General features: G+C 37.8%; 1 protein-coding gene and 1 pseudogene across 3 annotated transcripts; one reads left to right on the forward strand and one right to left on the reverse strand.

The window, feature by feature from the left end:
* Positions 1-389: 389 nt before the first annotated feature.
* Positions 390-2,725, forward strand: LOC140816972 (polygalacturonase 1 beta-like protein 1; annotated as a pseudogene).
* An 844-nt stretch (positions 2,726-3,569) lies between these two features.
* Positions 3,570-10,380, reverse strand: LOC140817531 (cyclin-T1-3-like). 3 transcript variants are annotated; one of them, XM_073177265.1, is made up of 7 exons: positions 10,243-10,380; positions 8,555-8,792; positions 7,064-7,145; positions 5,967-6,101; positions 5,564-5,739; positions 5,326-5,477; positions 3,570-5,062 (listed from the first exon to the last, which is right to left on the reverse strand). In XM_073177265.1, the coding sequence occupies exons 2-7, from the start codon at positions 8,779-8,781 to the stop codon at positions 3,993-3,995; spliced, it is 1,842 nt and encodes a 613-aa protein (XP_073033366.1). In that variant the 5' UTR covers positions 8,782-8,792; positions 10,243-10,380; the 3' UTR covers positions 3,570-3,992. The 3 variants fall into 3 exon arrangements, with proteins under 3 accessions (XP_073033366.1, XP_073033365.1, XP_073033364.1); XM_073177264.1 differs by having other exon boundaries at positions 8,555-8,883; XM_073177263.1 differs by having other exon boundaries at positions 8,555-8,890.
* Positions 10,381-10,941: the final 561 nt, after the last annotated feature.

Consider the following 10,941-nt stretch of genomic DNA (forward strand, 5'->3'; position numbering starts at 1 on the left):
AGTTTTATATTTTTTTTAAAATTTTTGATAATTTTTTTTAATTGAAAGTGTTGATATGGAAATATGATAATCGAGCGGAGACTATACAACTGGAGGTGAGCAGACCATTTTTTAATATGGTTAATTTTAAGATTAAAATTTTCAAGTTATTTATTTGAGCTGATCACGGTATAATTGCATTCCTTAAGTTCGAACTATAGCTGATCACGGTATAATTGCATTCCTTACGTTCGAACTATAAAAAATTATAATTAATGATAATTGTATAATTCAAATTTTTTAAATCAAAATCTCATTCCTATAGATAGTTTATTAGGAGATTTGTGTTTAAATATTATTTAATTTGTTGTTTTTCTAGTGCATTCTTAAATTTGCAAGAATTTTCAATAATTTTGGACATATTTTAAAAGGAAAAGAAAAAAAAAACTCGACTCCATTCCACGAAAGAACCCACCAACATTCTTAATTAATCCACGGTATCAGTATGCCATCCGCCACAGCTCCGACTATCCTCCTCCTGCTCCTCCTCAGCTACTATAATCCGCCACTCAGCAGCAGCGCAAACCCCTCCAACCTTAAAATCTCATTCCTCAATGCTTTTGTTGTGTATATCCAGGTTCGAGTTACCGCCGCCAGAGAAAACCCATTTACCCCGAAAGCATACGTAACACGTTACTGGGAGAAACGGATATCGAACAACTTGACAAAGCCATCGTTCTTACTCGACAAGGCTTCGCCGCTCACTGCCACCGATTACGCGGCCTTCTCTAGACTTGCAGATCAAAACTCTCTGTCAACTCAGCTTCCTGATTTCTGCGCGAAGGCAGATCTTTTGTGCTTCTCCGATTTAGCTCCCAGCCTGGAGAAACACTCCCAGGATGTGAACTTCGCCAACTACGTCTTCGAGAACTTCACAAACTACGGCACCAAACGCCGCGGTGGAGTTGATTCTTTCACTCAATACGTCGTCGAGGACACCTTCCGTCGCTACAGCCGTGGATCCACCGACCATGACGACAAGTTCACCGTCTACGCTAACGACTCAAGTGTGATAGACGATATATTCAACACATACGGCACCGCTGCCACAGGCGGAAAAGGAATATTCAACAACTACAACACTGAAGTAAATGTGCCCGGTGCCCGGTGCCCGGTTTACATCCTACTCCGATAGAAGCAATGCAAGGAAACAATCGTTCATACAATATGCCAACCAGGCAAATGCCGGAGATCAGAGTTTCACAAGCTACGGCAAAAAGGGAAACAATTCTGACAATGAATTCAAGAGCTACGGGGACGACTTGGCTAATGTAATAGGCTCCACTTTCACCAACTATGGCGAAAGCGGGAATGCTCCGAAGGATACTTTCACTTCATATGGGAATAGTTCGAATGTCCCTGGGAATTCTTTTAGTAATTATGGCGCCCAAAGCCGGACTCCAAACGATACTTTCACTACATATGGGAGTAATGCAAATGTGCCCGAAAATAATTTCAAAAATTATGGCTCTGAAAGTAGTAAACCAGTAGTGAGTTTCAAGAATTACAGGGATAATGGTAATGTAGGAGACGACAATTTCCAATCTTATGCCAAAAAATCCATCGCTGGAAAGGTGGATTTCCTCAATTATGCACAGACATTCAATGAAGGCACTGACACATTTAGTGGCTATGGCAAGAATGCCGCTGACCCAGTGACTGTCGGCTTCAAGATTTATGGAATCAACAATACTTTCAAAGATTATGAGAAAAGGGGTGTCACGTTTAGCAGCTACACTAATGATAGCTCATCGGTGGTGTCTTCTTTAGTATCCCGGGGTAAAAAGGTACACTCACAGGTGATCGAGCCAGGGAAGTTCTTCCGGGAGGAGATGCTCAAGAGTGGTACGATCATGCCAATGCCAGATATTCAAGATAAAATGCCGAAAAGGTCGTTTTTGCCTCGGACGATCGTGTCCAAATTACATTTTTCAACCTCGAAGTTGGCAGAAATGAAAAGGCTTTACCATGCAAGTGATGACTCCGGTGTTGCGAACATCATGATCGAGTCGTTGAAAGATTGCGAGAGGGAGCCGAGTCCCGGTGAGGTCAAGCGATGCGTGGCGTCGATTGAAGATATGATTGACTTTGCCACGTCTGTGTTAGGACGGAACGTGACGGTCCGATCCACAGAGAACATCCAAGGGTCGAAAGGTGATATCATGATTGGAGAAGTCAAAGGAATCAACGGAGGAAAAGTAACCAAATCGGTATCATGTCATCAAAGTCTTTACTTCTATATCATCTACTACTGCCATTCTGTTCCAAAAGTCCGGGTCTACGAAGCGGATATTCTCGACCCGAAATCGAGGGTTAAAATCAACCATGGTGTTGCCGTTTGCCATTTGGATACTTCATCTTGGAGTCAGGGCCATGGAGCCTTCATTGCATTGGGATCCAAACCCGGTAAAATCGAGGTGTGTCATTGGATCTTTCAGAATGATATGACTTGGACGACTGCAGATTGAGATCCGACCCGATACGTTCAAATATGCGGGTATGAATAAAGTATGTATGTGTTTGCAGTATCGATCTAAGTAGAAACTAATGCATCATTTTGCTGTACCAATTTTTGGACATCCAACCAATAAAATAAGTTGAGAAGTGACGGGTCATAAATTTTATTTGCTCAGCATAATTGATTGCTGCTAAGCAGAGGTGTTACATCCATGGACATACCTAAATGGTCCCTGATTCTCAAGTCACCAAAAATCCATTTGTATGCATGTTGCATCCGAAGAATTTTGCTACTCAGTCTTTTAATATTATTTTTTCCCCTTTGCAAAGATTCTAAATGTGTGATTAAGCCTTTCCTATAAAAAAAAAAAAAGTGTGATAAAGACTCGAGCATCTTGATATTCAAAGGTTTGTGTGAAAGTAGGCTTTGGAGATTTATATTCATTGGATAAAACATATTTATATAAAGTAAGTATTTTGTGAGATGGTTTCACGAATCTTTATTTTTGAATTCATATTTATAATAAAAAAATAATACTTTTGACATAGAAGTAATATTTTTTAATTAGTAACTGAAATAGAATATATGTCATTAAATATAGAAATTGATCCTAAATTTGTCATTATTTTCACTGACAGCAGTTAAATATAAAAAAATAAATTCTGGCCAAGTGTAATCTTTCCATGTATAAATTTATTATATCGAATTTATTTATTTTTCTAATCATTTTATTCGAAGTTCTTAAATCATTTATAGATTTTTATATAATATTTAACCTTTTACCTTAAAATAAAATACTCGCATCACATGTGAAGCGTAAATCTATTACTTATTATAATTAATATACAAATTAAATTATCTTTGAATGGTCCATTCATTTACGCTACCGAAAGAGTTGAAAACATGAATATTGGTCCACACAGATGTAGCAGTTGATTCAGAAATATCACTAACAGTGCACAAGGGCAGAATATAAATCATTCGCATCAGTCACTCGAGCTTTAGAGACAGTCCCAACATTTGCCACGAAACGGGCTTCAAATCCAGGATAATGTCACGGAAAGAAAATAAATATTAGACATCAAACTGGACTCAACATCTCGAATCACTCAAAATTGCAATATTTTTGTACCATTTCTGGTTCCTTTTACTTCGAAGTTAAACATAAACTTGGCTAAGCACCATTCACAAATACACTAGAATTTTTAACTCCTCTTCTTCCTTTTCCCGTTATTACATAAAGCCCTCGATGACAGCGTATATGATAACCAATAATGAAGGTAAACCATGCGTAGCAATGGATCCAACAACCAACCTGAATATTAAGTGATACACTCTCTTCAATTAGCGGTTTGCGTGATCAAGTAGTGTCATAAAACTTCTTTGGTTATATGTCTTGTCAAACCAATGGGGATCAAAAAATACCAGATTTTCCGGTCCAATATGTAAAACACAAGACGTGCTCCCTGCATACCCGATCAACAGTGAAAATACGTCAAACATGGTTCTCCTGTGCGTGCCTTTTGTTGCCTCTTTCTGAATAATCAAGCCTCCTCACTCCATTTCTATCCTCTGAATACTCCTGGTGACTTTGTTTATGGGATCCTGATACATGATCAGTCAGCTGTTTTCCCTCCTGTGGTTTTTCCAAAGGGCTATTAGCTTTTCTCTTACGAATGCTTGTCCTAGGTGACCTTTCATCATCAAACGATTCGACTTCTCCTTCCTCTACAGGATCAAAATCACCTCCATATGAGGATTGCCCTTTAGTAGATTGGTAATGACCATCTCTGGCCTCATATGCAAATTTGATGGGTTGAGAGTTCTCATGGTCTTGTTTAATTGAAGGTTTAGACCAGCTTTGCTTTTTCCTTTCCTGTTTAATCTTTTCACTCTCGCCAGGCACTTCAACGTCCTCCAGTTCCCTCTCAAGCTCATCCATTTGGTCCGTTTTATGAGTTATGTCTCCGCGGGCCTTCCTCCGCTCCAAGGCTGCTTTGACCTTCTCTCTGTCGATTTTTTTCATAGCATCTTGAGGTGACTGGACAACTGCACCATCCTTGTTAGACAAATTTTTGCCGTGATATTTATCATTTGGTTCTATTGGATCCCTTGTTTCAATCCGGCCCGAATTCCCTTCTTGATCATGCTTTCCATGTCCTTCACTCCCAACCCTTGTTTTATTCTGAACATCCTCTGTGTTCACAACACGAGGTGTCGCTTCAAATTCATGCTTCTCGGTATCATTAATCTCATAATCTCTTTTGAGATCCGAATTGCTACCTTTTTGGGATCGTCCATATTCAGTATTTTGCATTTGAGTAGTTCTTGAAAGCCCACTGTGATCATCAGAAGGTGGCTGATCCGGAAGCGATCTTGATTGTGCTGGCTTCGATGAAACTGCCTTCGTAGTAGCACCACCATGGGAATTGGTAGCATGCTCTTCAGTAGGAGGGCCTTTTGATGGAGGTCGTTGTGCCCCAGAAGCACTCCCTTCGGCTTCACTAGCCTGAGCTGGTGGCACTCTGTTTTGTTCATAGAGTTCTAACATCTGATTACTAACCTCTGCAAAGAACAAGACACATCCAGTAGAAAAGAAATATTTATAAAATGGGGAAAAAGTTGATGAATTATCTTATATCCCATTGCAATCAAGCGTATTATCCTAGACCCTTCCCTAATTCCCCTTCATCATAATTATGAGCTAAAAAAGTCAAATTCAACAAGAAGCACCATCTTTTCGAACATTCGTCGTGTTCTAGAGAGGTGAGACCTATTCCATGCTAGCATGATGTTGATGTGCAAGCTACCAAAGGGAAGGCACCAACCCTCCAATTGGCGGGGGGTGACATCAAACTCCTGCCACCAAACCTTCTCGCCATCAGATGGGAGCTTTACTTTGAGGAACTTGGCAGCAAGAAAAATAGCACCAGCTGCAATATGGTGGGGCTTAAATTGCAAACAAAGAGATGTCCGGAGCCTGCGTTCCGTTTTCTCAGGTCAAATGCAGGAAGAATTGCCATGGATAGGATATTATCATGACTCAGTCTAAAGAAAATATCATACCCATCGTTGACAAAATTCCATGCAACTTGAGCTAGAGCATTTTGAGCAACCTGAAATTTCTTAATTGCCTCAACAAGTGGTTTATATGGATGCTGTAAATTAAGATCAAAACCAAGCGTTGCCAGAACCACCCTTTCCCCCTGTAAAATAAGTTCCTTTTGTTGCTCATATACCTCCTGTACAAAGGATTAAACTAAATAACTGTCATATAAAAGACAGACAACACCTCATCACAAAATCCAAATTGGAAAAACAAAGAATTCAGACTGCAAACTTGCAAAACGTTTTCCATATATAGGCATCTTCTGAAAAACTGGTGAGCCACAAGCATATGCAAACAAACAATCAGGCTCAACCAGTTAAATTCAACTAGAAAGTAGCTACAGGAACAAAGTAACGTCACCTTCTGTTTTATCCTTTGCATGGCTGCAGCATCCTTCTTATGAATAATTTCGTATGACACGAGAATTACATCTTTTAGAGGACGAGGAGTTTCTTCAACCTTACCGGCCAGAAACATACATACTGTGGCAATGGTCTGCAAAGAAGAGGGAAATAAGACCCGATTTTTAATCACCTTCACAATAAAGTCGTTGAAGAAAGTGACAATACACAGATGATTCAACTGAATATGCACATCTCCACCTGAAGTTTTTATATGTTGCATATCTTTATAAATTCATCATTTTTGTACTTTTTCTCACTGTTAAGCTATCTTTTTGGCTTCACTTAGCGTGTTTGACTATCATAACCTAAGATCTGGCTTCATAAGGATGAAACAGAATAAACAGGCACACACACAGCCATAATCATCCAGCCATGAGAACCAGCCACACATAGACAACAGTCACCGTAATAATCCCCAAAGAATTTAGTCACAAATCCCATCATTAGATCTCGTTTCTCACTTTGAAAACTAGAACAGTCTGTTACAAACTCCTACTTGTTTCACATTTCCAGCAAAAACCATCATAACGAGTAAGCTGGAGGATAAGATACAACATCATCTAACTTGAAGAAGTTGATGAGCTTGATGCAATCACCTTAAAATTTCTTATCGGTGGAAAAGCATTTAAATAAGGTAGCCATAAAACTTCGGAGATTAAATTTCATGGTGGCAAAACTCCGACAGATCCATAGCCAACATATTAAATATAAACAGTTGTTAAAATTCCATATTGTATAATAAACTGCCATCATGAGAAGGAAGATTAAAAATAAAACCATTTTAAACACAACAATCACATCGTGTTCCTTTCTCATTTAAAATAAACCCCAACTTACAAGTAGCCCTGATTCAACAATTCATGACTTCCAGAATAGAACAAGCAATTATTTTTAGAAAGACTCTGAAGAAAGAAGAATTTCATATCCACAATCAGTTCACCAGATGTTAATCTCTTAAACATTATGTGTACTCATTCTCAACCGAAGCAACTTACTATAGAAGTCCTCAACTCCAAACCAAATTAAGAGCAAAGGGAGAATAAACAAACTCACCCTCCTATCATTCTTTACATGGGACTGACGAAGGAAGAACCGATGACAAAATATAATTGCCGTAGCAATTGTGACCTGAGGCCTGCAATCATGAAACATCCAGCATCGAGCTAAGATAAATTTCATAGCATTTTAAATTCATATGCTTCGATGGAAAAACTAAATTGCAGTTAACAACCAAAAAACAGGATGGTGAACTAAATCAGTATGTCAACAGATTCTAAAGATCACCAACAGGAGGCATCTGCCAGTTAAGGCTGTTTCGCCTAGAAGAACAATTGTTATGGTAATGGATTTGACAATCAACAAGCATTCAACAAAGTAGCCCCAAAACAGGCTGAAGAGACAAGTCAACTTCCTTTTATGAGATTTAAGAACCATTGGATCTGAGGGTTGTTACAGTTCAACAGGGACTTGGGGTATATTTCTAAGTCGAAAAAGATGATAAGCTGGCTGATGCCAGTGGTTTGAGGAAATATCTTCGACATAATAAGAGCAAGCTGGCAATCGAAGATAGTTCCTAAAATCGATGGTCATACAGAGTGATAAGAGGAAGACACTAAATAAAGACTAATGGCAGTGGCACAAGCCTGCCTATTCTTAGCAGTGAAAGTATGTACAGTGAGAAGCATAAAAAATTCTAGCCATCTGTGTGCCTCTTAAAATGATGCCATCAAATCCCCAATCCTTTTATTGGTACGTGAGACAGCTGTCGGACGATTAGGGCTGCAAGCCGCAGCGCAGTGAGGGAATCCTTCAGTCCAAGATACAAATCCACCCTATCTCTAAACTGAAATAATAAATTTGGGGACGGGAATTTTCCTTTTTTTCTTGCTAAGCTCAATAGCTATAACACACCCAAGTCTCCACTCAGACAAAGTTATGAAATGTTATGGTGGTACCTTGCAAAGCATTAAACAACTAACACAATCAATTTCAAAGAGCATATGCCACATAGACACAAAAGGAAATTAAAACATAAATTTTCCTTCTCCCTTTATCCTCATGACATTTAAAGAGATAGAAGCAAGAATTCTTACCTATATCCTAACTAGCATATGCATTGTTTCCTGGCATGGATATCTTACATTAGACATATACCATAAAATTTACATGACGTAAACTCACAATTGGAACCTCAATCACTGTGCATATACTACACACATAGTAAAAAAACATATGCAGGCACATAAATAGTAATCACCAAGCATACATACAATCCATCGATATAAATCTCAGGGTATAAAAATACTTCACTTGATACCACACATGACCATCATATCACTTCTATCTCAAATATCTCTATGGCAGAAAGTCAATGTTGTGATGTTTATGCTTGTGAAATGAACATGAATTCATATGCTTCTTAGAAATAAAATAAAACAAACAAAAAGCGAGAAAATCAACCAAATAGAGCTTATTTAAGAACTTCTACCACTAACGAGAACTTACACTTGATGAATCACCAATCTCCACAGGAAAAAAACTTACACTTTAAGTCTCATGCCTAAATCTTGTAAGAATGTGCAATATGACTTCCGCAGGTAATTTTCTTTCTTCAAATCAATTCCATCTCGTCTAGAAGGGGAATTTTCTTCAATTTCCTTCCTAGAGAAATACCACTGCCCACCACCTTCTTCTGGTTTTTCCTGGGAAATCCTTGAATGTCCTTCAGGTGCTCCACGATATGAGGGCTCACCAGACAAGAGACCGGCCATTTGAAACTTTGCTTTCACACCAAAAAGTTTAAAAGAATGCCAGATGATGTATCGTGTGTTAGCAAGATACGCTCAAATAACGGTTATCCATCAACATCAACACTGCAAACTAGATTTTAATAGAGTAAGAGGCGGTGAAACAGATTAATACAGCAGTTAATCATGTAACTTACAAGAAACTCAAATTTTAAAAAAAAGAGAAAAAAAGGAAAAGGACATAAATGAAGAGATTGAATTATGAAACCTCAAGTAGTCTGTCACCATCAATATTCAAAAGAACAAGTAAATTGTGCTCTGGCAAGCACCAATATTTGCAGATTGAAACATACAGCAGACCATAAGCTCAACAGCATGTTATTTTTTCTTTTTTCTTTCTTTCCTTTTTTTTCGAATGGAACCCAAAAAAACACTTGATCTGAAAACCTTCAAGCAAGAATATGATTTTAAAACACTGGCACTTCGTTTAAACAACTAAAAGTTTCCAGCAGTTATATCCTCAAAATGATCCAGTGGAGCATGCACATTACACCAAATGGCTAGAGTAGGAAGGGAGAAAGACAGAAACTAAGCAAATATAGATGCCTACTTCTTGGGTGAATTTATTTATGCCTCCACAATTCATAACTCATAAGTGAACATATAATATCAGGAAAGCAGATCCTAGGCTTCACATGTCCCAACAAATTTCGTTTCACACTAAATAAAGGTCGGTACAACTCAGTTGGTTACACCAACGGCTTGAAATAAAATGAATTTATGTCTGAGATTCACATCACAATCCGTCAAAAAATTGATATAGCAACTTCTGAAAACTTAAAGGTTTTTATTACCATTTTCCTAGACTAAATATGGCTATCCACAGAAAGCTTCTTCATTAAGATTCTGCCAAAAAACCCTAGCCACGGGATTTGATTAAATTTAACCTTGGCGTTCACCAAAATTCTTGAAAATTTATATCCAACTAGTTGACTTCCAAGGTTCAACACTCACGCTCCAGCTTCTCACTTTAGCCAGTAGAATCCAAATAGACAGGCCATCGTATACAGCTACTGCTTATGCAAGTTGATAAAGGGAAACGAAACAACACAAGAAGTGCTCAATCGGTCAAGTAAAACATGCATCTTCAAGCCCTACGCACCAATAAATGATATGTCGTTTATCAAGCTTACAGTTTCACCAATAAAATAAACCGAACTGGGGAAACAAGGCAGAGTAAAATAAATAAGCCCATAACATTCTAGGGCTCTTCCATCATCCAAACACTCGAAAGAAGAGTCAAGATTTCAAAGTAAATACGTCCGCGTATTTGGGATTCATACACTGAATATGCAATTTTGGAGAGCACAAGATTCGATTGTTTTAGCACAATAGCAATACACATGTCCCAAATCATACAAAGCAAGAAAATTAGGGCAAGATTGACTTCAACTGAATATAGGCATCTCAAGAATACAATCTTACCATTCGCCGCCGGGAGAGGACAGAATCTCTTCACGCGGTAGATTCGGTGGCTCCTGTAGTACTACTCCAACGCTGCGGCCAGGGCTGAGAAGGAACGAGGATCCGTAACTGTATCTTTGGTCTCTAAAAAGTTCACAATTTATTGTGTTGTATACATTTATCAATTTTCACTCTAGATTGATAAGCGAAATATCTACTGGGCTTGGGCCGTCGTGGGTTCAGTCTTTTCAGGCCTTGTTGGTAAACACTTGAACTAGGCCCACTCATATTCTAATGGTCTCCTATCTCTAATGGGCTTAGTGAGTGGATTTTAGAGAAATTATTGGGCTCACGACAAAGCTTTGATAACAAATTGAAGGTATAAATAATTTCACTCATTAAATAAAGTTGAAAAACTATAATTTTCACAAAATTGTATTAATTTATCTTAATTTTTTATTTATACTATATATTAAAATTAAACCCCTTAGGCGTAATATTTTAATTCTCCATAATTTAATCTCTTCAACCTCCTCTTCTATATAATTCTTCAATCGATCGAGCAAATAATACACATTATTTATTGCCTAATATAGTTATAAATATTTCTATATTTATATTTTTTTCTTTTCTTTCAAGTAAATTATTAAATGATTAAATTATTGTGAAAAAGTAAAAATTTATGGTAAAAAGTAAAAATCTCAAACTCTCAAAATTTAC

This window comes from Primulina eburnea, chromosome 16 (genome assembly GCF_022965805.1).
Source record: "Primulina eburnea isolate SZY01 chromosome 16, ASM2296580v1, whole genome shotgun sequence".
Lineage (NCBI taxonomy): Eukaryota > Viridiplantae > Streptophyta > Magnoliopsida > Lamiales > Gesneriaceae > Primulina > Primulina eburnea.